The sequence below is a fragment of the Macaca nemestrina genome, chromosome 2 (genome assembly GCF_043159975.1).
Source record: "Macaca nemestrina isolate mMacNem1 chromosome 2, mMacNem.hap1, whole genome shotgun sequence".
NCBI lineage: Eukaryota > Metazoa > Chordata > Mammalia > Primates > Cercopithecidae > Macaca > Macaca nemestrina.
The window spans coordinates 114879131-114906382 of NC_092126.1; the positions used below are offsets into that span (position 1 = coordinate 114879131).

At 42.7% G+C, this 27252-nt stretch overlaps 1 protein-coding gene across 11 annotated transcripts in view; it reads right to left on the bottom strand.

Annotated features, from left to right (window-relative positions):
• Positions 1 to 27252, bottom strand: part of LOC105480631 (DDB1 and CUL4 associated factor 1) — a 110360-nt gene that overhangs the window by 23525 nt on the left and 59583 nt on the right. For all 11 annotated transcript variants that reach the window (XR_011620060.1, XR_011620063.1, XR_011620061.1 and 8 more), the window contains 9 exons: positions 19500 to 19658; positions 17172 to 17351; positions 16395 to 16604; positions 14498 to 14667; positions 8815 to 8939; positions 6255 to 7518; positions 4886 to 5084; positions 4323 to 4405; positions 2972 to 3056 (listed from right to left, as the gene is read on the bottom strand). Coding sequence is in view for 7 of the 11 variants with exons in the window: in XM_071091788.1 (XP_070947889.1) it covers positions 2972 to 3056; positions 4323 to 4405; positions 4886 to 5084; positions 6255 to 7518; positions 8815 to 8939; positions 14498 to 14667; positions 16395 to 16604; positions 17172 to 17351; positions 19500 to 19658 (2475 nt within the window). In the remaining 4 variants the exon portion in view is untranslated. The remainder of the gene's footprint in view (positions 1 to 2971; positions 3057 to 4322; positions 4406 to 4885; positions 5085 to 6254; positions 7519 to 8814; positions 8940 to 14497; positions 14668 to 16394; positions 16605 to 17171; positions 17352 to 19499; positions 19659 to 27252) is intronic.

Consider the following 27252-nt stretch of genomic DNA (forward strand, 5'->3'; position numbering starts at 1 on the left):
TCTCAGCTCACTGCAAGCTCCGCCTCCCGGGTTTACGCCATTCTCCTGCCTCAGCCTCCCGAGCAGCTGGGACTACAGGCGCCCGCCACCTCGCCTGGCTAGTTTTTTGTATTTTTTTTTTAGTAGAGACGGGGTTTCACCGTGTTAGCCAGATGGTCTCGATCTCCTGACCTCGCGATCCGCCCGCCTCGGCCTCCCAAAGTGCTGGGATTACAGGCTTGAGCCACCGCGCCCGGCCTACATTTAAGTCTTTAATCCATCTTGAGTTAATTTTTATATAAAGTGTAAGGAGGGTATCCAGTTTGGTTCCTGCATAAGACTAGCCAGTTTTCCCAACACTACTTATTAAATAGAGAATCCTTTCCCCATCACTTGTTTTTGTCTGGTTTGTCAAAGAAGAAAGCTTCCCTTTAGCACTTCATATCACTCCCTCAAGCTAGTACCCTACTTCTCTGCTTCATTTTTCAGCAAAACACTTTGAAATAATTGTCTATATTGTGTGCCCATTTCTCCCTTGTTCTCATGAACCAACTCTAATGAAGCTTTTGCCCCACCAGTGTACACAAGTTTTTTGTTGCTGTTGCTGTTTTGAGTCCGGGTCTCTCTCTCTCACCCAGGCAGTGGTATGATCACAGTTCACCACAGCCTCAACCTCTTGGGCTCAAAGTGATCCTCCCACCTCAGCCTCCCAAGTAGCTAGGACTACAGTTTCGCATCACCACACCTGGCTAATTTTTTTTTTGTAGAGACGGGGGGTCTCACTCTGTTTCCCAGGTTGGTCTCAGACTCCCACCTCGACCTCAGAAGTATTTCTTGACATGGTTAACAATGACCTCCACATTGTTCAGTCAAAGGCCACCTCTCAGTTCTCAGCTTATGCAACTCATCAGCAGTTTCTGATCCAGCTGATCAATCCTTCCTTGAAGCACAATCTTCCCTTGGCTTCTAGGGCACCTCTTTTTTTTTTTTTGAGATGGAGTCTCACTCTGTCGCCCAGGCTGGAGTGCAGTGGCACGATCTCGGCTCACTGCAACCTCCGCCTCCCAGGTTCAAGCAATTCTTCTGCCTCAACCTCCTGAGTAGCTGGGAATAAGGCATGCATCACCACGCCCAGCTAATTTTTGTATTTTCAGCAGAGATGGGGTTTCACCATATTGACCAGGCTGGTCTCGAACTCCTGACCTTGTGATCCACCCGCCTCTGCCTCCCAAAGTGCTGGGATTACAGGTGTGAGCCACCACTCCTGGCCAGGCACCTCTTTTTCTCGGGGTTCCATTCTGCCTTACTGGCCACTATATTTGATTTCCTTCCCAAGTTCCTCATTTGGCAACTCCTAAACACATGGCAGGGTTGTGTACCCACAACTCTTCTATAGTCCCCTTGATGATCTCATATAAGTTCCTGGCTCTAAATACTATCAGCTGGGGACAGTGACTCATGCCTATAATGCCAACACTTTGGGACACCAAGGAAAGTGGATCACTTGAGCCCAGGAGTTCGAGACCAGCGTGGGCAACGCTGGGGAGATGCCGTCTCTACAAAAGTACAAAAAAATTAGCCAGATGTGATGGTGCTTGCCTGTAGTCCCAGCTACTCAGGAGGCTGAGGTAAGAGGATTGCTTGAGTCCAGGCAGTCAAGGCTGTGGTGAGCTGTGATCGTGCCACTGCACTGCAGCCTGGGTGACAGAACAAGACCCCATCTCAAAAATAAATAAATAAATACTATCAGTATGTGGACAAGTCCCATTTTATATTTCCCAACCCACACCTCTCTCCTGAACTCCCAATTTTTTGTTGTTTTTGTTTTCAGACACAGGGTCTCACTTGTTTACTCAGGCTGGAGTACAGTGACACAATCATAGCTCACAGCAGCCTCCAACTCGTGGGCTCAAGCAACCCTCCTGCCTCAGCTTCCTGAGTAGCTGGGACCACAGGTCCCAAGCCCACCAAGCCCAGCCGATTTTGTTTATTTTTTGTAGAGATGGGGGGAGTCTCTCTCTGTTGCCCAGACTGGTCTCGAACTCCTGGCCTCCCACCTCAGCCTCCCAAAGTGCTGAGATTAGTCTGGCCAACTCCCAACTTTTGTATTCAATCTCCATTCTCTACTTGAATGTCTAACAGAATCTCAAATTTCATGTGTCCAAAATCCCAGGGCCAAGGCCCTCCATTTCTCATAGCCTCTACCATGCCTACCCAGGCCCAAACCCGCAGCTCCTCTCATGTGTCAAGCGGTACAACTCCCTCTAACCTGGAAGGCTGCTCTTGCTTCTCTCACAAAAACCAGAGTCATACTTTAGGAACTTTACATCCACTCATGTATCCTCTACTCACCCTCCAGTGTGTTCATCTCACTCAAAAGAAACGCTAAAGGTCCTAACTATCACCTACAAGATGCCACCAGATATGGGCCCCTCACTGACCTCAGCTCTCCTCTCACCTCCCAAGCAAGGGCTTTCCCTTGCCATTTCCTGTGCCTCACGCTGTTCTTCCAGGTATCTTCCTGAACCTCGTGTTTCCTTCAAGGCTCTGCTTAAACATTACCCCATCAGTGATGCTGTCTACCCTAGATAACAGAGAAGTCCCCCCACACCACCACCGATTTCCTACCTCTTACCTTGCTTTCATTTTCTCTGAAACACTTACCACCTAAATTCACCATATATTTATTTGCTTCTTTATTGTCTCCCCAAAGAGGGTCTCTAAAGGCAGGGACTTCACTTCTAATGTAAAACTTACTAAGAATTCAAAAATATCTGTGGCGCTAATGACATCTTTCTCAATGTCACGTTGAGCCCTTACACATTTTTCCCATACGGCTCAGAACTATATTATCACACTTTCAGATTCTAACTGGAAGGAATATCATTAATTTCTAGTTGCCCAAAGGACTTAGGTCCTCACATTCTATCAAGATTTCAGTATGAACAAACGGGCATAATCAGCTTGGAAACAGTGGTTCTTAAGTACTTACGTGGGCAATGTCTCCTTTTGTGCCGATGACCCGATCCTGGGAGTGCTTACTGAACTCAACATAGTGATCTTCTGTGAAGGAATGCCTGTGGACAAACAGGAGCACTGAAGTGACAGATCTTCAGGACATATTCCTGCAACCAACTGAAACATGGGTGACCCCCAGCCTCTTGCACAATCACACTCACCTAAAGATCCTGGACTCCCAAAGAGGAAACAATCATACACTTAGATTACAAAGAAAATTTCTTCTATCAGCTTGTCCAAGCACATACAAAATAATGAATGGGAATTCCTTAGAGAAATGACAAACAGGGCATATGTGCCTTTGAAACACGCAGCAAAGGGGCCAGCCACGGTAGCTCACTCCTATAATCCCAGCACTTTGGGAGGCTGAGGCAGGTGGACTGCCTGAGCTCAGGAGTTCGAGACCACCCTGGGCAACATGTCAAAACCCTACCTCTACCAAAATTGCAAATTAGCCAGGCATGGCGGCACATGCCTGTGGTCCCAGCTAATCAGCAGGCTGAGGTGGGAGGATCACTTGAGCCTGGGAGGCAGAGGATGAAGTAGGTCATGCTTGTGCCACTGCACTCCAACCTAAGTGACAGAGTGAGACCCTGTCGAAAGAAGGAAAGAAAAGAAAAAGCCGGGCACAGTGGCTCATGCCTGTAATCCCAGCACTTTGGGAGGCCGAGGTGGGCGGATCAACGAGGTCAGGAAATCGAGACCATCCTGGCTAGCATAGTGAAACGCTATCTCTACTAAAAATACAAAAAATTAGCCAGGCGTGGTGGCTGGCGCCTGTAGTACCAGCTGCTCAGGAGGCTAAGGCAGGAGAATGACGTGAACCCACGAGGCGGAGCTTGCAGTGAGCTGAGATCAGGCCACTGCACTCCAGCCTGGGTGACAGAGTGAGACTCCGTCTCACAAAAAAAAAAGAAAAAAAGAAAAGGAAAGGAGACGAGAGGAGAGAGAAAAGGAGAGGAGAGGAGGCAAGAGAGGAGGGGAGGGGAGAGGAGGGGAGAGGAGAGGAGGGGAAGGGAGGGGAGGGGAGGAGAGGAGAGGAGACACAGCAAAGACGGCAATGTCCTATGTGAACACGGGAAAATACATAGATTCTGGGTCAGGGTCTGCTGCATAATGAGAATGTATATACCTCATAAAAATATCTAGGAATTAAGAAAGATAAAGTCTTATTAAACATGAGTCTTAGATGAGGAAGAGAGAAGTTAACAATAACTGACAGCATCCTCTTTCCCCAAAAAGCTTCGTCTAAAAACCAAATGAAAGGGGGTCTAAACAAACTAGGTAAATAAAACACAGACTAGGTTCCAAAAGCAGATACATACTTCATATCAAATACTGATTTCATTCCCCAAAGTGCAGACAAAGGCTGGCTCCAAGTAGCAGATGTCAGCAGCAAGGACCCATCCTAAAAGAAGAAGGCGCAAGGTGGGTAACCGTGCATTTACATACATGCAGATGTCACTACCTGCCATTAGCATTTTTAAATATATGCATAAAAATGTTGTTGAATTAAAGAGAAAATTTTATAACCCACAGAAAGCAAGAAATGGTCAGAAGCCATTATGATTTGAATACATATACCTATAGTGTCCTAGAAAATAACTAAACTTAGGAGAGTATTAAATCCTACTGAACTAGCCACAAAAATAGAACAGATAAAAGGGAGGTGGGAAAAATGAGACGATGTCAAAGATAGTTCCTTTCTTCCTAATAACTTTGCCATATTCCTCAGTCTCCATCTGAAATATGAGTTAACCTCAACCAGACTTTCCAGTTGAGAACTCATTTAAAAGAGAGAGCTCAATAAAGGGTAAGCCTCCTTTACTCTAGTTCACTAATTCATCTTGGAAGAATGACTGACAGCATCCTAGGAAGGAACCCTTACCCTGGAAGGTTCAAGATGTGTGATGGCTGAGTTGTGACAGTTATAGCTGGCCTCCTCCTGTCCACTAAACACATTATAGAGCTTCAGCTGCCCTGTGCAGGTGCCAAGCATCAGGAACCGCTCCCGAGCTGAGAATGCACAGCAGGTGAAGCCACTCTCATCTTCATTGGCTTCCCGGAACACTGAAATAGGACGGAATCTAAGCACAAAAAAAAGGAGAGAATCAGAGGCAAAGAATGTGCAGGGACTCAGAAAAAGCAAACTGCTAGGACAGAAGAAAAAGCACAGAACATTAATGTTTCAAATGGGTTCTTCCAAAATCACAGTGACCTTCAGTGCTTTTTATTTTAAATAAGAAAAATATTTCCACTTACAAATTTAAATAACAAAAATTCCCATGTTTAGGCCAGATGCAATGGCTCACAACTGTAATCCTAGCACAGGTGGGGGGATCAGTTGAAGTCAGGAATTCAAGACCAGCCTGGTCAAAATGGTAAAACCCCATCTCTACTAAAAATGCAAAAATTAGCTAGATGTGGTGGCGCCTGCCTGTAATCCCAGCTACTCAGGAGGCTGAGGCAGGAGAATCACTTGAACCTGGGAGGCAGAGGTTGCAATGAGCCAAGATTGCACCACTGTACTCCAGCCTAGGCGACAGAGACACTCCATCTCAAACAAACAAACAAAAAAATTCCCATGCTTAAAACCTGTGATCCCATAACCTTTATGTAAGATTTGTCAAGAATCAGAACAGGAAGCCACTTGCAACAGCACAAGTTTGGGAGCCTCCTTATGGACAGTAATGAGGGGGTGTGGGTTCTAGAAAACATACTAGTTGGCCGGGCGCGGTGGCTCAAGCCTGTAATCCCAGCACTTTGGGAGGCCGAGACGGGCGGATCACGAGGTCAGGAGATCAAGACCATCCTGGCTAACACCGTGAAACCCCGTCTCTACTAAAAATACAAAAAACTAGCCAGGCGAGGTGGCGGGCGCCTGTAGTCCCAGCTACTCCGGAGGCTGAGGCAGGAGAATGGCGTAAACCCGGGAGGCGGAGCTTGCAGTGAGCTGAGATCCGGCCACTGCACTCCAGCCCGGGCTACAGAGCAAGACTCCGTCTCAAAAAAAAAAAAAAAAAAAAAAAAGAAAACATACTAGTTGAGATGAGAACACAAAGGATTATATCAATATACTGCCAACAATCACACAAGGAGCCCATGGTTGACAAAAGGTGATACAATTACATTGTTCAAGTATTACACAAAGTGACAATCAGTGGTATTTCAAGCCAACTATGCTGATACTGCCCAGTTTGATTTAAATAAAAGAATCGTTCCAATTCCCAGAGAGTAAGAAGGGGCCTTCTTCTTACCTGCTAAAGATAAGGTGCCTATCAAAGCATCCGCCATCCACCCCTCCATACTTTGGAAATGATGCCCTGCGGTTTAGCCTTGAGGTAAAGTTTATTGGCGCTTGCCGCCTCTGTTTTGGCTCAGGACATTGGTGAGGAGTAAAGAGGGAGAAAGGTGGGCAAGTGGCAACTGGATTCTTGCAGCGAGCATGTTGTTCTCTAAGATACTCTGTGATTATACTGTCCAGCGTAGGTGGGGAAGGAAGATGTCTGTCCAGCTGCTTTTTTATGGCTGGGCTTTGGCTGTAGGCGCCATGGTCCGACTTCTGCCGCAACACTCTGATTTTCCTGCCATTACAGGGTGACGGCCTCTCTCTGATAAAACTGATCCTACCAATCAAAGGGGAGTTGCCAGCATAAGATGGGCCGGGCAGAGCTAGTGGACCCTGGGGAGGCCGTGGCTGAGGATGGGCAGTGGGGGCAGAAGGGGCAGAGGCACCCACGGCAGCATGGCTGCCCAGTCGAGTTGCAATGCCATTAGCGATACGAGGGGTTCGGGGTAGAGAGACAGGAGAAGCAGCAGCAGTGACTGGGGTAAAGGCAGAAGAATGGGAGGCAGCAGTCATGGGCAGGTCGGCCTCTTTTGTCAGCACGGTTGCTGTTTCTCCAAGCCCTTTAGAAATAAGATGGTTTCGTATCAACAAAAGCAGCTCTTTCTCAGGGAAGGAGATCCTTGACTGAGCAACAACATCTGCTTTCTGCAGTCGTGCTAGGGAAACATCAGTGCCAATGAGAAGTGGTTTTCCTGACACCCGTTCAATGAGTTCAGCAGCATACTTGCAGAACTTGACATGGTCACTGCGCTTGTCCTGCAGCACAGGCTCCTTCATCAGCTGCTGGATCTGGCAGCTGCTGAAAAGGGGCAGTTTACTGATGATCTGCCGGACAGTGCTACTGCGAGACAGGCCCACCAGGGCCTTGCAGGCCAGTGCCCGGATCTGGTCTGCATCTGTGATGGGCATCTTAATGGACAGTAAGGACAGGAGCACCTTGATGCCGTTGTTGGACTGAACCACATTCCACATCTTGGCCAGGGTGTGCTCACTGCTTTTGGGGTTCTGAGGCAGCTTTCTCCGAGGAGTACCAGAGATAAATTTACCAATACTGGATATGCGGTTATCTGGGCCACACACACAATTGATGATAATCTGAAGTGCTGACTTCTGAATTTCAGCATCATGGATGAAGAACTCACCCTCAGCCACTCCCAAAATAATGCTGATACCTAATGGGAAAAAAAAAATTCTGTATTATTCATCATAAAACTAATGACCAATTTCAATAGTTGTTCCAGAGTCAAAATTTGGTGTTCCACTCACTTTGTTTTACTTTAAAAAACTACATTATTTTTGTAAAAACTGCAAGGAATTGTTTGTATAAAGTACAATCAGTTCTACTACAATGTATTTTTATGATCTCATATGCAGTTATTAAATAGGGAAATTATGTCATAATTATGGAAAAGTCACCAAGGTTCGTGTGCAATTTTTTCTGGTTTTATTATTTTTTTGAGGCAGAGTCTTGCTCTGTCACTCAAGCTGGAGTGCAGCGGCACGATCTCGGCTCACTGCAACCTCCGCCTCCCAGTTCAAGTGATTCTCCTGCCTCAGCCTCCTGAAGAGCTGGGATTACAGGCGCCTGCCACCACGCCCAGCTAATTTTTGTATTTTTAGTAGAGATGGGGTTTCACCATGTTGGCCAGGCTGGTCTGGAACTCCTGACCTCAGGTTATCCACCCGCCTCAGCCTCCCAAAGTGCTGGGATTACAGGTGTGAGCCACTGCGCTCGGCCTTTTCTGATTTATTAATTTTAATACATTAAAACCTTAGGAATGGAGAAAGCTCTCAGTTGGGCTGCTACTGTGAAAGCAGAACCCTTTCTACTTTATTTTAAGAAAATTAAAAACAAGTGCCTGCGTCTTAGTCCTATCCTGCATCTTGTCCTGTCACACAACTTCCCATGCTCACCCCAGCAGTGCCCTGATCACCCCTGCTCTTAATAATGTATATTATCAAAGTGTATTTTCCTTTTTTTATATATGTATGATGGTTTCTACCCATTTTGAGCTACCTGCCAATTACTAACTCAGGTTACAAAATTGCTCACTTTGTTTTTTTTTCCCCTTTAACTCCTGGAAAGCTGTGATGCTTAAGTTTTTTACTATCTGCCTCAACCTATTTTTCCCATGAACTTTTAGTGCAAGACTCTGCAGAGTGTGAGCTTTTCAGGAAAGCTATAATATACCATTATAGCAGAAATGCCAGAAAACCTGCGTTTACTAGCATGACCCCCTTAAATCAAACTATCTAGTACTACGTTTGTATTTTTGTTTTTTGTTTTTTTTTTTAATTAGTTTCTGATCTGCTGAATGGTAGTCCTTATAAAGGACAGACAAGGAGCCCCCCTCTACTACTTTTGTTCTGAAATCCAAAATTAGGTCAGGTAGGTAACCACAACCAGAGTGGCAAAGAAAAAACAAACCCAGACCAAGAAACAACAAAAATGGCAAAATATAACCTACCTACAGTAGAGACTGTAGATCCAGCCTCATCCAACACGTCCACTGATTCTGCCAACTGGAGCTGGATTTTAGGGACCACAGTAAGAATAGCCAGGACATCCAAAGCAAAGCGCACAGTGTCATTCCTGGACAGTAAGAAGAATTAGTCAAAGGGAAATTAGAATATAGCCACAAGAACCAAGAGAGACAGAGATAGAGAGACAGAAACAGACACACGCACACAGAGAGACTATAAATCAGAACCGCTACCAGTGTGGCTCTATCTCGAGCTGTCACAACAAGAGAGGATTTTATAGTTACAATGACATTACTTCCAAAAAATACAGCAATAAAATTTTTACCTATCAAACTTCTACAATAAAAAACACAGAATAATCCTGAATCCTTTCATTCTAGCGAAAATATATAGACACACACACTCTCAAACTTTTGGTGAGAGTAGAAATTAGCACAATCTTTCCAGAAAGTAATCTGGAGGCCAGGCGTGGTGGCTCATGCCTATAGTCCCAACACTTTAGGAGGCCGAGATGGAAGGATCACTTGAACCCAGGAGTCTGAGACCAGACTGGGCAACATGGTTTTATATTTTTCTATTAAAAAAAATATAGGCCGGGCACAGTGTCTCACGCCTGTAATCCCAGCACTTTGGGAGGCTGAGGTGGGCGGATCATGAGGTCAGGAGATCAAGACCATCCTAACACGGTGAAACCCTGTCTCTAATAAAAGTACAAAAAATTAGCCGGGCATGGTTGCGGGTACCTTTAGTCCCAGCTACCTGGGAGGCTGAGGCAGAAGAATGGCGTGAACCCGGGAGGCGGAGCTTGCAGTGAGCCGAAATCGTGCCACTGCACTCCAGCCTGGAAGACAGCGAGACTCCGTCTCAAAAAATATATATTTTTATATATATATACAAAAGATATTAGCCGGATGTGGTGGCACCTGCCTGTAGTCCCAGCTTCTCAGGAGGCTGAGGTGGGAGGATCACCTATGCCCAGGAAGTTGAGGCTGTGGTGAGCCATGATTACACCACTGCACTCCAGCCTGGGCAACAGAGTGAGAGCCTGTCTCGAAAAACAAAAAAAGAAAAATGAAAAAAAAAAAGAAAGTAATCTGGAAATATGAAACAAGATTCTTAAAATGTTCATAAACCCTGTCCTAGAAATTTCACCTCTAACAATCTGTCCTAAAGAAATAATCAGGCCGGGGCCAGGCGTGGTGGCTCATGCCTGTAATCCTAGCACTTTGGGAGGCTGAGGCGGGCAGACTGCCTGAGTTCAGGAGTTCAAGACTAGCATGGGCAACATGGTGAAATCCTGTCTCTACTAAACTACAAAAAAAAAAAAAATTAGCCAGGCTTGGTGGCGGGCGCCTGTAGTCCCAGCTACGTGGGAGGTTGAGGCAGGAGAATTGCTTGAACCCAGGAGGCAGAAGTTGCAATGAGCTGAGATCGAGCCACTGCACTCCAGCCTGGGCCACAGAGAGAGACTCCATCTCCAAAAAAAAAAAAGAAAAGAAAAAAGATTCAGGCCAGGTGCAGTGCTTCACGCCAGTAATCCCAACACTGTGGGAGGCTGAGGCAGGCAGATCACCTGAGGTCAGGAATTCAAGACCAGCCTGGCCAACATGTTGAAACCCCATCTCTACTAAAAAATACAAAAACCAGCCGGGCATGGTGATGGGCATCTGTAATCCCAGCTACTCAGGAGACTGAAGCACGGAGAACTGCTTGAACCCAGGAGGCAGAGGCTGCAGTGAGCCAAGATCACACCGCTGCACTCCAGCTTGGGCAACACAGTGAGACTCAGTCTCAAAAAAAAAAAAAAAAAGAAAGAATCAGAAGAATTTACGTACTAAGATGTTCATTAGTCACATTAAAATAGCAAAAGAATGAGAAAACCCACATAGACAAGAGCAACACATGTGTTACAGTATACTCATAAACTACAGTCATTGACAATCACTTTCAAAGAACCCTAAAGAATGAGGGAAAGGGTTCAAAATACATCATTAATGATATAAAAATAAAAAATGTAAGATATAAAATTAAAAATCAGACAATACCAAGTACTGGCAAGAAAGTAGAGAAATGTTGGATATCTTTTGTAGTTAAAAAAGATAAAAACGGCTGGGTGCGGTGGCTCACGCCTGTAATCCCAGCACTTTGGGAGGCCAGGGTGGGTGGATCACGAGGTCAGGAGTTTGAGACCAGCCTGGCCAATACGGTGAAACCCCATCTCTACCAAAAATACAAAAATTAGCTGGGCGTGGTAGTGGGCGCCTGCAGTCCCAGTTACTCGGGAGGCTGAGGCAGGAGAATCGCTTGAACCCAGGAGGCGGAAGTTGCAATGAGCCAAGATCACACCACTACTGTACTCCAGCCTGGGTGACAGAGCAAGACTCCGTTTCAAAAAAAAAAGAAAAAAAAGTAGAGAAATGAAAGCTCCTATATATTGCTGGTGAGGAATGACAATGGCATGAACGTTTTTAGAAGCAATTTGGCAATATCCAATAAAGGTAAGAACACAGACACCCTACAAAACCAGATGCTCTACATCATATCCTCAAGAGAGCCTCCAAAAGGAGGTTCATGATACCATTTATTAAATAGGAAAAAAAAAAAAATACAAAAACACTAAATTAGCCATCAATGGCAGAATAAACTGCAGTATAGAAATACAGTGTTTTAAATAAATATTAACATATATAAATCTCAAGAATAGAAGTGTAAAAACAGCAAGCTGCAAAAAAAAACTTAGGAAAATAACAATTTAAAAACATGCAAAGCAGTACTATATTATTATTTATGAACACAGCACAGATATATATAGTATAAAAACATGAGTGGGGAGAATATGGTTCAAATTCAGAAGATGAGTGACTCTGGGGAGGCAGAAAAAGAACTGAGGGAAAAGCAAATACAACAACATGCCTATCCTGGTTAATGATGGAGCAGTTGTTATACTATTCTCTGTGCCTTTCTACGTTTTGAAAATATTCATAAAAAAGATGAATTTGATTAAAAAGTATAATATCAATTATGTGTACTTACAAATATTATGTAATGAATGCTAAGTAATTTTCTCTTTAAAAGATTCTGCATATTCTAAAGCAGAAACATTTACTAATTTTATTTCTAAAAATAAACTTTTAAAATCAAGGACTATTTTTTCAATAATCCAAATACAGGCCGGACAGTGTTTCATGCCTATAATCCCAGCACTTTGAGAGGCTAAGGCAGGCAGATCACTCAAGGCCAGGAGTTGGAGACCAGCCTGGCCAACATGGCAAAACCCCATCTCTACTAAAAAATACAAAAATTAGCTGGGCTTGGTGGTGTGCGCCTGTAATCCCAGCTACTTCAGAGGCTGAGGCATGAGAATCACTTGAACGAGGGAGGTGGAGGTTGGAGTGAGCTGAGATCGTGCCACTACACTCCAGCCTGGGCAACAGAGCAAGACTGTGTCTCCAAAACCAACAAAAAAATAAATAAATACATATGTACCAGTTTAAAAAATGTATTTATACCCTTTCTAGTTATCTTGTGAGCTGTCATAATCTTTTTTTTGGAGACAGAGTCTCGCTCTGTTGCCCAGGCTAGAGTGCAGTGGCACAGTCTTGGCTCACTGCACCCTTCACCTCCTGGGATCAAGCAATCTTCCCACCTCAGCCTCCCTAGTAGCTGGGACTACAGGCATGCGGCAACACACCATGCTAATTTTTTTTTATTTTTGGTAGAGATGGGGTTTTACCATGTTACCTAGGCTGGTCTCAAACTCCTGATCTCAAGCATCGAACTCTGCCTCAGCCTCCCTAAGTGCTGGGATTGCAGGTATGAACCACCATGCCTGGTCTGTCATCACTTTTTAAACAATTCTCCAAATAAATATAATAACCTACTTTTCCAATATTCTAAAACAGCACTTCTCAAAGTATAGTCTGAAGACTTCGAGAAGTCTGAGACCCTTTCAGAAGGTCCTGTGAAGTCAAAGTTATTTTCATAATAATATGTTACTTTCCTTTTGCACTCTCATTCTCTCATTGCATAGTAAGAGAGTCTTCCAGAGATTATGTGATATCACAAAAACTGAATACAGAAGCAGATATGAGGTATTAGGCCAGACATTTTTTCGAACTTGCTAAAATTATCTGGTTTTATTTTGGAAATTTTTCATGAATAATGCAAACATGCAATGGGTTCACTTTTTTTTTTTTGAGACAAAGACTTGCTGTGTTGCCTAGGCTGTAGTACAGTGGCATGATCTCAGCTCACTGCAACCTCTGCCTCCCAGGTTCAATCGATTCTCCTGCCTCAGCCTCCCAGGTAGCTGGGATTACAGGTGTGTAACACCACGCCCGGATAATTTTTCTATTTTTAGTAGAGACGGGGTTTCACCATGTTGCCCAGGCTGGTCTCAAACTCTGGACCTCAAGTGATCTGCCCACCTCATCTTTCCAAAGTGCTGAGAGTACAGGCATGAGCCATCGTGCCTGGCCCACATTTTTTTAGTGCATAAATATTTTTACATTTTTCTGTTTTAATTTCTAATACACTGAACACTGATAGATATATCACAAAAACAAAAGCCTTTTAGAGTTCTCAGTAATTATTAATACAGTAAAGGTATCCTGAACCCAAAAAGTTTAATTACACCTGCTCCAAGAGTACCTCACTATATTTAAACACTGGGATTTAACAAACATACTATATTCCCCTAAATAAGCCCCTCTTATCTTTATGGCTGTGATTAAATAGGAAAAGAAGGTCGAGCACTCTGTTTATAAACTTTTTTACTATCTTCTCTTAAGATCCCATCTTTTGGCCGGGCACGGTGGCTCAAGCCTGTAATCCCAGCACTTTGGGAGGCCGAGACGGGCGGATAACGAGGTCAGGAGATCAAGACCAGCCTGGCTAACACGGTGAAATCCCGTCTCTACTAAAAATACAAAAAACTAGCCGGGCGAGGTGGCGGGCGCCTGTAGTCCCAGCTATTTGGGAGGCTGAGGCAGGAGAATGGCGTAAACCTGGGAGGCAGAGCTTGTAGTGAGCTGAGATCCGGCCACTGCACTCCAGCCTGGGTGACAGAGCAAGACTCTGTCTCAAAAAAAAAAAAAAAAAAAAAAAAAAAAGATCCCATCTTTTTCAAAAGAGTTTTATTTCTTTTTATATCATCTTCAAATAGAACCTACCCAATTTCCTGATTACATCAGCCACCCTTTTCTGGGCCTTGTCCTGCTCTGCCTTCAACTAATTTGTGAAAATCCTAACAGTGTGTTGAATTCCAAGAGTAAAAGGACAATTTTATATGAACATAATATAAACATTATATATGGTTGTCAAGTACTAGCAAGACACTTAAAGTCTAAGCACTGAAGAATCCTGGACTCTAGCCTCAAGACAAGACTTTAACCCCAGCTCTGCAGCTGTGGCCATGTAAATCACGTACCTTCTCTGACAGTACAGACGCTGATCCTTGCCTATTACGTAATATTTACAATCACCAAGACCATACATATGAACAAGTGTGCTGTAAATTAAAAATCATATTTTCATGCCTAATTTCTCAGTTTCAAGTCCAAAATTTCAATTCAACAAATTTTGTTAAGCATATACCATGCACAAACCAACATCAACTTTAGTAAAAAGATGCATCAAACTTCATTTGAAATCTCTCTCTGGTCCCACCTTGCATAATAGGTCTTCCAATTGCAGGCAATAGAAATAAGCTGCAACAAGAGTTGCACACAAGAAAGTTTGAGGAAGACTTCAGCTGGTTCCCAATATAGCTGTGCTGGGCCATATTCTATCAAAAATTCCATCATTTCCACAATCTGTTCATGAGTATATGAGCATGCCTATAAGGAGAGATATACAGTATTATTATTATATACAACTCTACATCTGCCTACTACCTTCTTGAGCGCAGCTCACTGGCCAAGATATTTCATTTTACTTATTTATTTCAAGACAGGGTCTCACTTTGCCGCCCAGGCTGGAGGGCAGTGGCTTGATCATGGCTCACTGTAGCTTCAATCTCCCAGGCTCAAGCTATCCTCCTGTCTCAGCATCCCAAGTAGCTAGAACCATAGGCACATGCCACCACACCCAGCTAATTATTTTATTTTTCGTAGAGACAGGGTCTCATTTTGTTGTCCATGCTGGAGTGCAGTGGCATGATCATAGCTCACTGCAGCCCTGAACTCCTAGACTCAAGTGATCCTCCCACCTCAGCCTCCTGAAGTGCTGGAATTACAGGCATGAGCCACCATGCTTGGCCAACGTTTTAATTAAAAAGTAAATAATAATACCTTTCAAATTCCACAATTCTTAAGTCAAAAGCCCATATGTGAAATAATGACCATATATTGATTAATCTTTTACCTTATTTATAATTAGACTCACAATATGATTTGTCTAAAAAGATAACAAGTTTCCTTTGTGCATATAAGTTATAGCTCAAGAGAAAGAAGCATCATGTGACTGATTTCTTTTCAATTTGTGACTTTTTTTTCTTAAGACTGGGTTTCACTCTGTTGCCCAGACTGGAGTGCCATAGCCTGATCACATGCAGCCTCAAACCCCCAGACTGAAGTGATTCTTCCACCGCACCCTCCAGAGTAGCTGAGGCTACTCATGCACCACCATGCCTTTTTTTTTTTTTTTTTTTTGAGACAGTCTGTGCCCAGACTGGAGTGTAGTGGTATGATCATAGCAGTCTTGAACTCCTGGGTTCAAATGATCCTCCCACCTCTGCCCCCGAAGTAGCTAGAACTATAGATGCACACCACAGGGCCCAGCCAATTTTTAAAACTTTTGTAAAGACAGGGCCTCACTATTGTTGCCCAGGCTGGTCTCAAACTACTGGCCTCAAGAAATCAGTTGGTGATTTTTTAAAAAACATGCAGCTACTCATCTGTATCCCAAAACATATCAAACTCCACAATGATAGAGAAGTAGAGTTATAAACACATTTTCAGAAAAGAAATTCTGCATAGAAGGCAAATCATCTAGTACTTTTCATACAAAATAGTTCTTTGCCAGGTACACTGGCTCACACCTATAATTCTAGCACTTTGAGAGGTCGAGGTGGGAGGCCTCTTTGAGCCCAGGAGTTCAAGACCAGCCAGGACAACATAGTTGCACCCCCAACTCCACAAAAAATTTAAAAATTAGCTGGGTGTGATGGTGTGTACCTATAGTCCCCCAACTACTCAGGAGGTTGAGGTGGGAGGATCACCTGAGCCTGGGAGGTTAATGTTGCAATGAGCTGTGGTCACATCACTGCACTCCACCCTGGGCGACAGAGGGAGACTATCTCAAAAAGAAAAAAAGAAAGCTTTTTTATACACACTTCAGTTAATCTTTTAGTTCTAGAATCCCAGCAACTTACAACTGGAAGCAAAATAATTTCCTGAAATTCACCTATTACATCCATTTTTCAATTGGTTCTGCCTTCAAACAGGGAAGTATACTCCAACAATGGGCATAACACAGAGTCCACTGATCTGAATGTGAGTTTCAGGACTGAGATGCTACAGAGAGGGCTAACAGAACTTTCCCTTTCAAGACAAGGTCCTCTCACCTTGTACGGGGGTTGCGGGTGGACAAGAATGCCACCCTCAGTCCTCTGAAGTGACTGCTTCACTTGTTCCAATTTAATGGCCAGGTGAGCCTCAAAGTATTTGCGCAAGGCCATGCAGGTATGTTTCCCAGTTTGGCGGCTAGCAAATATTTCATCATCACTCAGAAGTGCACCCTGATCTTCCAAATTTAGAATCTCTAAAGTACTGATCTATTAAGATACAAAATATTGGGGTAAAAGAGGGGAAAAGGCAAGAGTTAAGAAAAAAGATTAAAAAATGGGAAAATATTTTAGTAAACTTTTTTTATTTTCCACACACATTCTGCTATGTATCAGTAAACTTTTATGCTTAACAATACTGACAAATATCAAACCATATTTATGTATATCTATGTATATAACATGATAACAGTAGCTATATGAAAACAAAACATTAAACCCATACCGAAAAATGAACAAGCTTTTAATCACAGCAAAAAATATACAGGCATAAAACTATTGCTTTTAGAAAGATCAAGATCATCAACTGCCAATCCCCGTGATAAGATTACTATATCCAAGGCAAGTCTACAATGGCACAGTGTCCTCAAACTACTAAAGAAAAAGAGAAATTTGTGAAGGAAGGAAAAAAAAAAACAAAACAAAAACTTCACAGAAAGAATGGCAGCAAAACTCCTCTAACCAAAAGCTTCCTTTCTTCAAGGGTGTGCTGTTAAAGGGCAGCCAAGACAACCAGGACCCTTAATCCTAGTGAGAAAAGCACTGAAATAATCTCACCAAGTTCACCAGACGACGAAGACCATCATAGCGGTCAAAAAGCTCCAAGACGGCCCGAAATGAGAAGCAAATTGAAAAAAACATGGTAGCATGGCAGCACCCTGAAGCATGAGAACACTCCATTAACCACAGGGTATAGTTCACCACATCAGACAGAACATTGTGGGGATGCATGCAAACCTGCAAAAAAATACAAATAAAACAATGCTTTTAAATTGTGGGCAAAGGAGCCCTCGAACAGGATGAAAAATTCACCAGTATAGATATCTGCAGAATACAATGACCATTTCCAATCAAGTCACTCTTAGTACAAAGTTTAGGTTATAATACAAAGGCAATTTTAGAACACAATCCATTCCGAACCTGAAAACGACCTAAATTTAGACAAATATTTAAATACAACCTATACTTACTAAGTGCCAACAAATATTTACATTATTTACTGCTCACGAGGGCTCCATTATACAGGTATTAGGATTCTCACTTAAAAGAAGAGGAAGAGGTAAGGAACTTCTCCAATGTGATAAAAGTGGCTCAGATTTCTGATCCTAAGTCTAGGAGTTTGGTATTCATTCTCTGGTTAATTCACACACATTTTGATGTCTACTATGGGTCACAAAATGAAACTGTAAAGCATCCCCAGGTTTCCTTGATATTTTTTTCTCTATCTTAGCCATAAGTAATTTTGTATGTACACACACAGATTAGTTTATTACTCCCAAAAGACTACCTATCTTGTATAAACACCAAAAGAAAAATTAAAACTGATATTATTAATAAGCAAAGATAATGTCATAGCTCAAGAAGAAATTACCCATTTCACTCTACCAGAAAAGACACACCAAATAAGAATACTAGAAAAATGTTCCAGGAATAGAACTAACAAGAACTTTGCTTTCCTAGGGGATCCCAGGAGCCCATCACTTTTCAAATGTACAACCCACAGCCTGGGCAAAATGGCAAAACCCTGCCTCTACAAAACATGTAAAAATTAACCAGGTGTGGTAGTGTGCCCTTGTTGTCCCAGCTACTTGCAAGGATGGTTTGAACCCAGGAGGCAGAGGCTGCAGTGAGCCAAGATCATGCCACTGGACTCCAGCACAGGCGACAGAGTCAGACCCTGCCTCAAAACAAAAACAAAAATGAAAAACCACATACATATGTATAACCCATTTACACTTTTAAAAAATCACAAAGCCAGGCATGGTGGCTCATGCCTGTAATCCCAGTACTGTGGGAGGCCGAGGTGAGTGGATCACTTGAGGTCAGGAGTTCGAGACCAGCCTGGCCAACATGGTGAAACCCTTTACTACAAACACAAAAATTAGCCAGGCACAGTGGTGGGCGCCTGTAATCCCAGCTATTCTAGAGGCTGAGACAGGAGAATTGCTTGAACCTGGGAGTTGGAGACTGCAGTGAGCCAAGATGGCACCACTGCACTCCAACCTGGGCAACAGAGCAAGATTCTGTCAAAAAAAAAAAAAAAAAAAAGTATAAAAAGTAGCCAGGCATGGTGGCACAAGCCTATAGTCCTAGCTACCTAGCAGGCTGAGCACTTGGGCAATAGGGCGAGACCTTGTATCTAAAAATATACACACATATACACCCCTATATACAATATAAATTTGTGTGTGAATGAATCAGTGAGAGACTAGGTCTGTTGCGTGTGGCTTTTTTTTTTTTTTTTTTTTTTTTTTAAACAGAGTCTTGCTCTGTAGCCCAGGCTGGAGTGCAACGGCAGTCTCGGCTCACTGCAACCTCCGCCTCCTGGGTTCAGCAATTCTCCTGCTTCAGCCTCCCAAGTAGCTGGGATTACAGGCATCTGCCACCATGCCTGGCTAATTTTTGCACTTTTAGTAGAGACAGGGTTACATCATGTTACCCAGGCTGATCTTGAACTCCTGATCGCAGGTTATCCACCCGCCTCAACCTCCCAAAGCACTGGGATTACAGGTGTGAGCCACTGTGCCCAGCCTGTTGTTTTTACAATAACTCATAAACGTCACTCCACTAAGACATCAGAAAAGTACCTGAAGGCTAATCTTAATGCCATAGAAATGGCAAAAACTAAATAAAGCTCCCAGACTCCAATCCACCCAGCATTTTCCCAGTAGAGTCAGAAAAAAATAGAATCATTTCTAAACAATTTTACATTTTTAGAATGCTTTATAAAGACTAGATATTCACGTTCCTTGCTTCTTTCATTAAAATTTATTTATTCAACTATTGTTTTTTTCTTATCCAAAAGTCATTCTGCAAATGTGATCTTTTAAAGAGGTTGTCCCCAACCAAATCTCATCCCCACAAACCTGTATAGATGAGACTTACTCTTTCCATGGCATCCTGATTGTAGGATAGGTAATACAAACACATAGATACACCGGTTGCAGCCATAGAAGGACGAGGTATTTCCAGTAATTTCTGTACTCCGCCATGCGCAACAAATTCTGTGGCAAATTTGTTATGGAGCAGGAGAGATGCTAGGTGCTAAAAAATGAGGACACAAATTACCACAAAATAACCTAGAAAATTAACAAAATCTCTTGACCTAATATTCAGTTAAGCTGTTAAATACAAAAGTCCTCTAAGGAGACAACCAATCCCTCACAAAAGAAAACCTAATATTATTTAAAATAAACAAAAAGACTAAGATTCCTTAACATTTCTCTTTTCTTTCCTAACACCAGGGATTTTTTTTTTTTTTTTTCCCCAGATGGAGTTTCACTCTTGTTGCCCAGGCTGGAGTGCAATGGCGCAGTCTTGGTTCACTGCAACCTCCGCCTCCTGGGTGCAATCGATTCTCCTGCCTCAGTCACCTGAGTGGCTGAGATTATAGGCACCTGCCACCACGTCCAGCTAATTTTTTTATTTTTTAGTAGAGACAGGGTTTCACCATGTTGGCCAGGCTGGTCTTGAACTCCTGACCTCAGGTAATCCGCCCACCGGGGCCTCCCAAAGTGCTGGGATTACAGGTGTGAGCCACCATGCCCAGCCTGATTTTTTTATGAAGGTGAAAAATATTGCTATAAGGGCTGGGTGCGGTGGCTCATGCCTGTAATCCCAGCACTTTGGGAGGCCGAGGTGGGCAGATCACTTGAGGTCAAGAGTTTGAGATCAGCCTGGCCAACATGGTGAAACCCTGTCTCTACTAAAAATACAAACAATTTGCCAGACATGGTAGTGGGTGCCTGTAATCCCAGCTACTCGGGAGACTGAGGCAGGAGGATTGCCGGAACCTGGGAGACAGAGGTTGCAGTGCGTCAAGATTACACCACTGCACTCCAGCCTGGGCGACAGAAAAAGACTCTGTCTCAAAAAAAAAAAAAAAAATTACTATAAGTAATGATATTGGTCAGGTGGCTTGTCTCACTCCTGTAATTCTAGTACTTTGAGAGGCCAGGGTGAAAAGATTGCTTGAAGTCAGGAGTTCAGGGCCAGCCTGGACAACACAGCACAACCCCATCTCTGCAAAAAATTTAAAAATTAACCAAATGCAGTGGCACATGCCTGTAGTTCCAGTTACTTAGGAGGGTGAGGTAAGAGGATCGCTTGAGCCAGAGAGTTCAAGGCTGTAGTGAGCTAAGATCAATTGTACCACTGCACTCCAGCCTGGGTGACAAAGTAAGACCCTGTCAGTCAACCAATCAATCAGTAACTCTACAACCATTTTACTATTACATATTTAGGTTGGTGAAAAACTGCAGTTTTTGCCTTTGAAAGCAATAGCAAAAACTGCAGTTACTTTTGCACCAACTTAATAGCTTCCCTAACGGACTTTTGCTAACCTTCCCATTTTAATCCTTTTAATATAAATAGCTCTATATCCTAGCTTTTGCTCAATGACTCATCAACTAATGAATTCCCAAAATCTGCCTTCCTTTAAATTGATCAATATATCCCCAAAAGAAGAATCTTGAGCAAATTATCTGAACAAGTATATTTTTAGAACTAACCATGTGCATTTTAAATAGATGTCTTAAAGGTTATCTTTTAAGGTTTTTTAACTGCCTGTTCAAGTCCCACTAGCCTCTCTGGGTGGACTTGATCTCCTGTACAATGTTATGAGCAAAGAATATAATCCAAGCAGCAGGCTGCTTGATGACTCTGAACCTAGGCCAACATAAACAGGGCCTTGGGAAAGCTAGAGCTCCCCCTACTGTTTCCCACATCAAGGTATCTTCCAGGTACCAACAACATAGATTTGTAATGCACAAAAACATGATTTGATATCTGCACAAATCTCACTAAGGTCAATGGAAAAAAACAGGGATGTGCCCTCTTCAAAAAAGTTCTCTCAACAACCAGGCTCAGGCTAACCCTTATATATAATTCAAATCCCTTCTATCATTACCCTACTTTTTGTTTGTTACACAACACTCTACCACACTTCCACACACTCCTTCCCACAAGACACAGCTAAACTATGTGACACCCATTATAATTCTCCACACAAAAACCTATAAAAATAGCAACTGCCCAATCCCTTCTTCCATTGCACCCTGTTCAGGACCAGAAATTGTATCTGAAAGCAATATCGTTGGGCCACTGGAGACAACTTTGATCTCCAGCTTCATCCCACTGTGCGAAGTATAACCATGAGCTTACACACTTAATATACATACACACCAAATCCCACATGTAGAAACACGTTACTCTAATTATGTCTGACCTCCTCCAAACTTGAAATTTCTGAAAGTTAAAAGGCAAATTTCCTCATTTCTATTCCATTTCAAAATACTTTGGAACTATACTACTTTGGCCAACATGGTGAAACCTAGCCTCTACTAATAATACAAAAATTAGCCAGCCATGCTAGCACATGCCTGTAATCCCAGCTACTCAGAAGGCTGAAGCAGGATAATCACTTGAACCCGGGAGGCCAGGGTTGCAGTGAGCAGAGATCGTGCCACTGCACTCCAGCCTGGGTGACAAGAGCGAAACTCTGTCTCAAAAAAAAAAAAAAAGAGAAAAAAATTATAGGTTTATATGTCTGTATCTCTTAACAAACAAAAAATGACAAAGACTTGATTTATTTATTCGTTGGCCTCCTTGTATCCCTCGTACCTGAACATAAGCCTCTGGCCCATAAAAAGCACTCAATAAATGTTCAGTAAAGAACAAACACAAAAATAAAGTTACCAAGTGGTAGTAAAATAAGCAGTTCGGCAAAGGGAAGATAAACTAGAAGATGATTAAAGAAAAAGCAAGAAGAGTGTTGTGTCAAGATCACCGATGGGCACATCACAAAAGTTTGATCCAACCTTGGTCCCCAGAGTTTTCACAAATGCTCACTGAAGAAAATTCCCAGGACGATTTGCGGGCCTCTCAAAACTTCTGCTTCGAGACTTTGATAAAGAACCTTAGTAACTTGACTACACACCCTAGTACTGAATTCCCTTACCATCTACCAGAAAATTCACCCCAACAATATACAGGAGCAGTGATCCTCAGGGAAGTCAGAGATGAGTTGCTCTACAGGAGAGGGGTAAGAACACTGCTGTCTGTGTAGAAAGAAAAGGATGGCAAAACTGAGATACATGTTACTCAGCAGAGTTTCTAGGCTTGAAAGAAAACTAACAAACAATGGGCTTAAGAGAGTTCAGAATGAATCAAGTAGTGGACCATTCAGATGTCGCTGCAGTTTCTGCATGTATAATTGATGGGATCCTTCTGAGGATGCTAGAATACAGAATTACGACACTGAGCCACGCCAGCCATAACCCTTATTCTTGTACTTTTCTTTCTTGCTAGTAATTTTATGTAGCAGGTTGAAAAAGCTACCCCATGCTAGGATAGACTGTATACCGATAATTTTGAAATAAGTTCTAGGATGTATTTTTCTTCTTGTATCTTTTCCTTCCTACCATGATATTAATAATTTATAAAGGATCTGCATAGTTTGAACGTATTTGAATAACTTCAGTATACTTTAGCTCTACTGTTTGATTTGACCCAAAGAAGCACCAAGAGGACAAAAGTATTCCCATGTGTTTTAGAAGCCCAAAGTCAGTGAGACAAAACCCAACATCAAGAATCTGAAGCAAACTTACTTGTGGGGAAAGAATGTAAAGAGAGCATTGGGTAGTTTAGCTAGAGTATAATAGATTTTCTGGCTTTCAAAAATCTAGACTGCAATAAGATGAAACTTCGTGTTATTTTTACAATTTTCAGTACAAATAAAGGTATGTATAGAGAAATAACAAAGTTGACATATTTGAGTGTCTTTAAAAAAAAAAAAAAAAGAAAGAAAGAGCCAGGTGCGGTGGCTCACACCTGTAATCCCAGTACTTTGGGAGGCTGAGGTAGACCCTTGAGGTCAGGAGTTTGAGACCTGCCTGGCCAATATGGTGAAACCCTGTCTCCACAAAAAATTTAAAAAGTAGCCAGGCGTGGTGGCACATGCCTGTAATCTAAGCTACTCAGGAAGCTGAGGCAGGAGAATTACTTGAACCCGGAAGGCAAAGGTTGCAGTAAGCCGAGATCACACCACTGCACTCCAGCCTGGGAGACAGAGCAAGACTCAGTCAAAAAAAAAAAAAAAAAAAAAAAAAGGCCAGGTGCGGTTGCCCTTGCCTGTAATCCCAACACTTTGGGAGGCTGAGGCGGGCAGATCACCTAAGATCAGGAGTTCTAGAACAGCCTGGTAAACATGGTGAAACCCTGTCTCTACTAAAAATACAAAAATTAGCTGGGTGTAGTGGCTTATGCCGGTAGTCCCAGCTACTCGGTAGCCTGAGACAGGAGAACTGCTTGAACCCGGGAAGCGGAGGTAGCAGTGAGCAAAGAGCACCACTGCACTCCAGCCTGGGTGACAGAGTAAGACTCCGTGTCAAAAAAAAAAAAAAAAAGAGCAAGAAGACCCCAAACTCACTAAAGGGAAATTATTTCCTGGGTTGCAAAAGGGCTGAACATGGGAGAGCAAGTAAGACTAACTCACAAGGTCCCCACTTACCCATGATGACTAAGCTGATCTGAATGGAGCAATACAGTTGAATGAATAACAATGTGGCTATCATACAGTTCTCAACAGGTAACTACTGAGAGATGAGGCCATTGCACGGTTGCTCACATCTATAATTCCAGCACTTTGGGAGGGTGGCACATGGAAAACTTGAGCCCAGGAGTTCGAGACTAGCTTGGGCAACATAATGAAACCCAGTCTCTACCAAAAATACAAAAAATTAGCTGGGCAGTGTGGTGCACACCTGTGGTCCAAGCTACTCAGGAGGCCGAGGCAGGAGGATGGCTTGAGCCTGGGGGGTGGAAGTTGCAGTGAGCCAAGATCACGCCACTGCACTCCAGCCTGGGTGACAGAGTAAGACCCTGTCCTCAAAAATAACAAAAAATAAATAAAATAAAATGTATAACACAAACAACATTGTTGTAGTCCAGTCACTACGCCAGAAAAAAAAAAAAGAAAAAAGAAAGAAAACACTGTAACAATCCTAGAAACCCAAACAAAAGTTATATTCAGTCTCACTTATAACAAAGTAACTTATCATCTTTGTGTTCCATTCAAATCTTGGCTAATTTTATACCTGTTACATGTTCATCTTAAAATTTTACTTGTTACATATTCATTCATTCTTTTCTGACTTCTGCATACCCAAGATTTCACTAAAAGTTTGGAGTGGTTATGCTTTTTTTTTTTTCAACTGTAATTTCACTTTAAAATTAAACTTTAGCCTAGCAGAGTAACTTCAGTTTTTCACGAAAATCCTTATTTCCATGGTTCAACAAACAAATATTAAGGGAATTCATTCAGTTCCTAAGTGACTACTATTTGTTGATTGCTTACCATATACCAGTCCCTGTTTTAAGCAGTAGAAATTTAAAAAAAAAAAAACCCTCAAAATTATATGCAAAGATGTTCACTGCAATGTCCCCTGTAACAAAAAAATGAAACAGCACAGGTATATCACAAAACTAAGAAAATTACAGAGCATCTAATTTGTATAGAACAATCATATAGCTACATGTAAACATTCTTAGGATACAAGTGAAGCTGAACTGTAAAGTCTAGCTAACAATTATTTTCAAAGCAACTGTGTCTATTAAAGATTAGAATGAAGCACAAAAATAAAAAGTTATTTTATTAAAAGCGAGACTGAATGTTATTTTCTTTTGGGCTTTCAGGATTGTTACAATGTTGTTTATGTTATACTTTTTTTTTTTTTTTTTTTTAGACAGGGAGTTTCAGAGTTTCGCTGTTATTGCCCAGGCTGGAGTGCAATGGCAGGAGCTCAGCTCACCACAACTTCCGACTCCTGGGTTCAAGCGATTCTCCTGCCTCGGCCTCCTGAGTAGCTGGGATTACAGGCATGTGCCACCACACCCAGCTAATTTTGTATTTTTAGTAGAGACGGGGTTTCTCCATCTCTAGTTGGTCAGGCTGGTTTCGAACTCCCGACCTCAGGTGATCCACCTGCCTCAGCCTCCCAAAGTGCTGGGATTACAGGCATGATCCACTGCACCGGACAAAGTGTTATACATTTTTTTAAAAAAGTAATTTTAATGACCTCATCTCTCAACAGTTACCTATTGAGGAGAGCTGTATGATAGCTACATTCTTATTCATTCAACTCTCTCTCTCCATTCAGATCAGCAGTCACCTTGAATTAAGTGTGGACCTTGTGAATTAGACTTAGTTGCCCTCCTATGTTTAGCTCCTTTGCAACCTTTACTGAATTAGGGTCTGCCTGTCTTGTTTTTTTCCGAGAGAGTCTCGCCCTGTCGCTCAGGCTCATCCTAGTGATCTTGGCTCACTGCAATCTCCACCTCCCGAGTTCAACTGATGCTCATGCCTCAGCCTCCTGAGTAGCTGGAATTACACGCGCAAGATACCACGCCAGGCTAATTTTTATATTTTTTGTAGAGACCAGGTCTCCCATGTTGACCAAGCTGGTCTCAAACTCCTGGGCTCAAGCTATCCTTCTGCCTCCGTCTCCCAAAGTGCAGGGATTATAGGCGTGAGCTAACGTGCCTGGCCTGTCTGCGACCCTTTTTTTTTTTTTTTTTGGGGGGGGATGGAGTCTCACTCTGTTGCCCAGGCTGGAGTACGGTGGCACAATCTCTGCTCACTGCAACCTCCGCCTCCCAAGTTCAAGCAATTCTCCCACCTCAGCCTCCTGAATAGCTAGGATTACAGGTACCTGCCATCATGGCCAGCTAATTCTGTCTGCTATTTCATTACTCATTTTCTAGTTTATATTTTGTTACCCCTAGGTAATTTAACATATACAATATGTACATAGTTTAGAAAAAATTTTGTGGCCGAGCGTGATGGCTCACACCTGTAATCCCTACACTCTGGGGGGCCGAGGTGAGTGGTTCATTTGAGGTCAGGAGTTCGAGACCAACCTGGCCAACATGGTGAAACCCTATCTCTACTAAAAATACAAAAAGTTAGCCAGGCATGGTGGCAGGTGCCTATAATCCCAGCTACTCAGGAGGCTGAGGCAGGAGAACTGTTTGACCCAGGAAGCGGAGGTTCCAGTGAGCAGAAATCACGCCACTGCACTCCAGCCTGGGCGACAGAGCAAGACTCCATCTCAAAAAAGAAAAAAAGAAAAAATTGTTGTTAGCTGATACAGGTAATATCTAAAAAGTAGCACATAAGCAAGCACTATTTCATATTTTTCCTCTCCTATTCAGCCACAATAATGGAGGCCAACTCATGTCTAGATCCACTTTTTATCTCAACACTCAGCCCTTTAGATTAACACCTAAGTTTCTGTAGAGATACACAGTAAGCCTCCTCTCTTCTATCTAAACAAGAATGTTTTGATTGTTACTATTCTGATGCATCTGGCTATAGAAATATCCTGAGCAATATAATGCAGAGAAATTACATGTTAAAACCCCCAGCACATCTCTGTCAATAAAATGGTCAGTGACACAGGGTATGGTGGCTCATACCTATAATCCTAGTACTTTGGGAGGCCAAAGCAGAAGGATTGCTTCAGTCTAGTTTAAGACCAGCCTGGGCAACATAGTAAGACTGTCTCTACAAAAATTTTTTTAAAATTAGCTAAGCATGGTGGCATACACTCGTCTCACTCAGGAGACTGAGGCAGGAGGA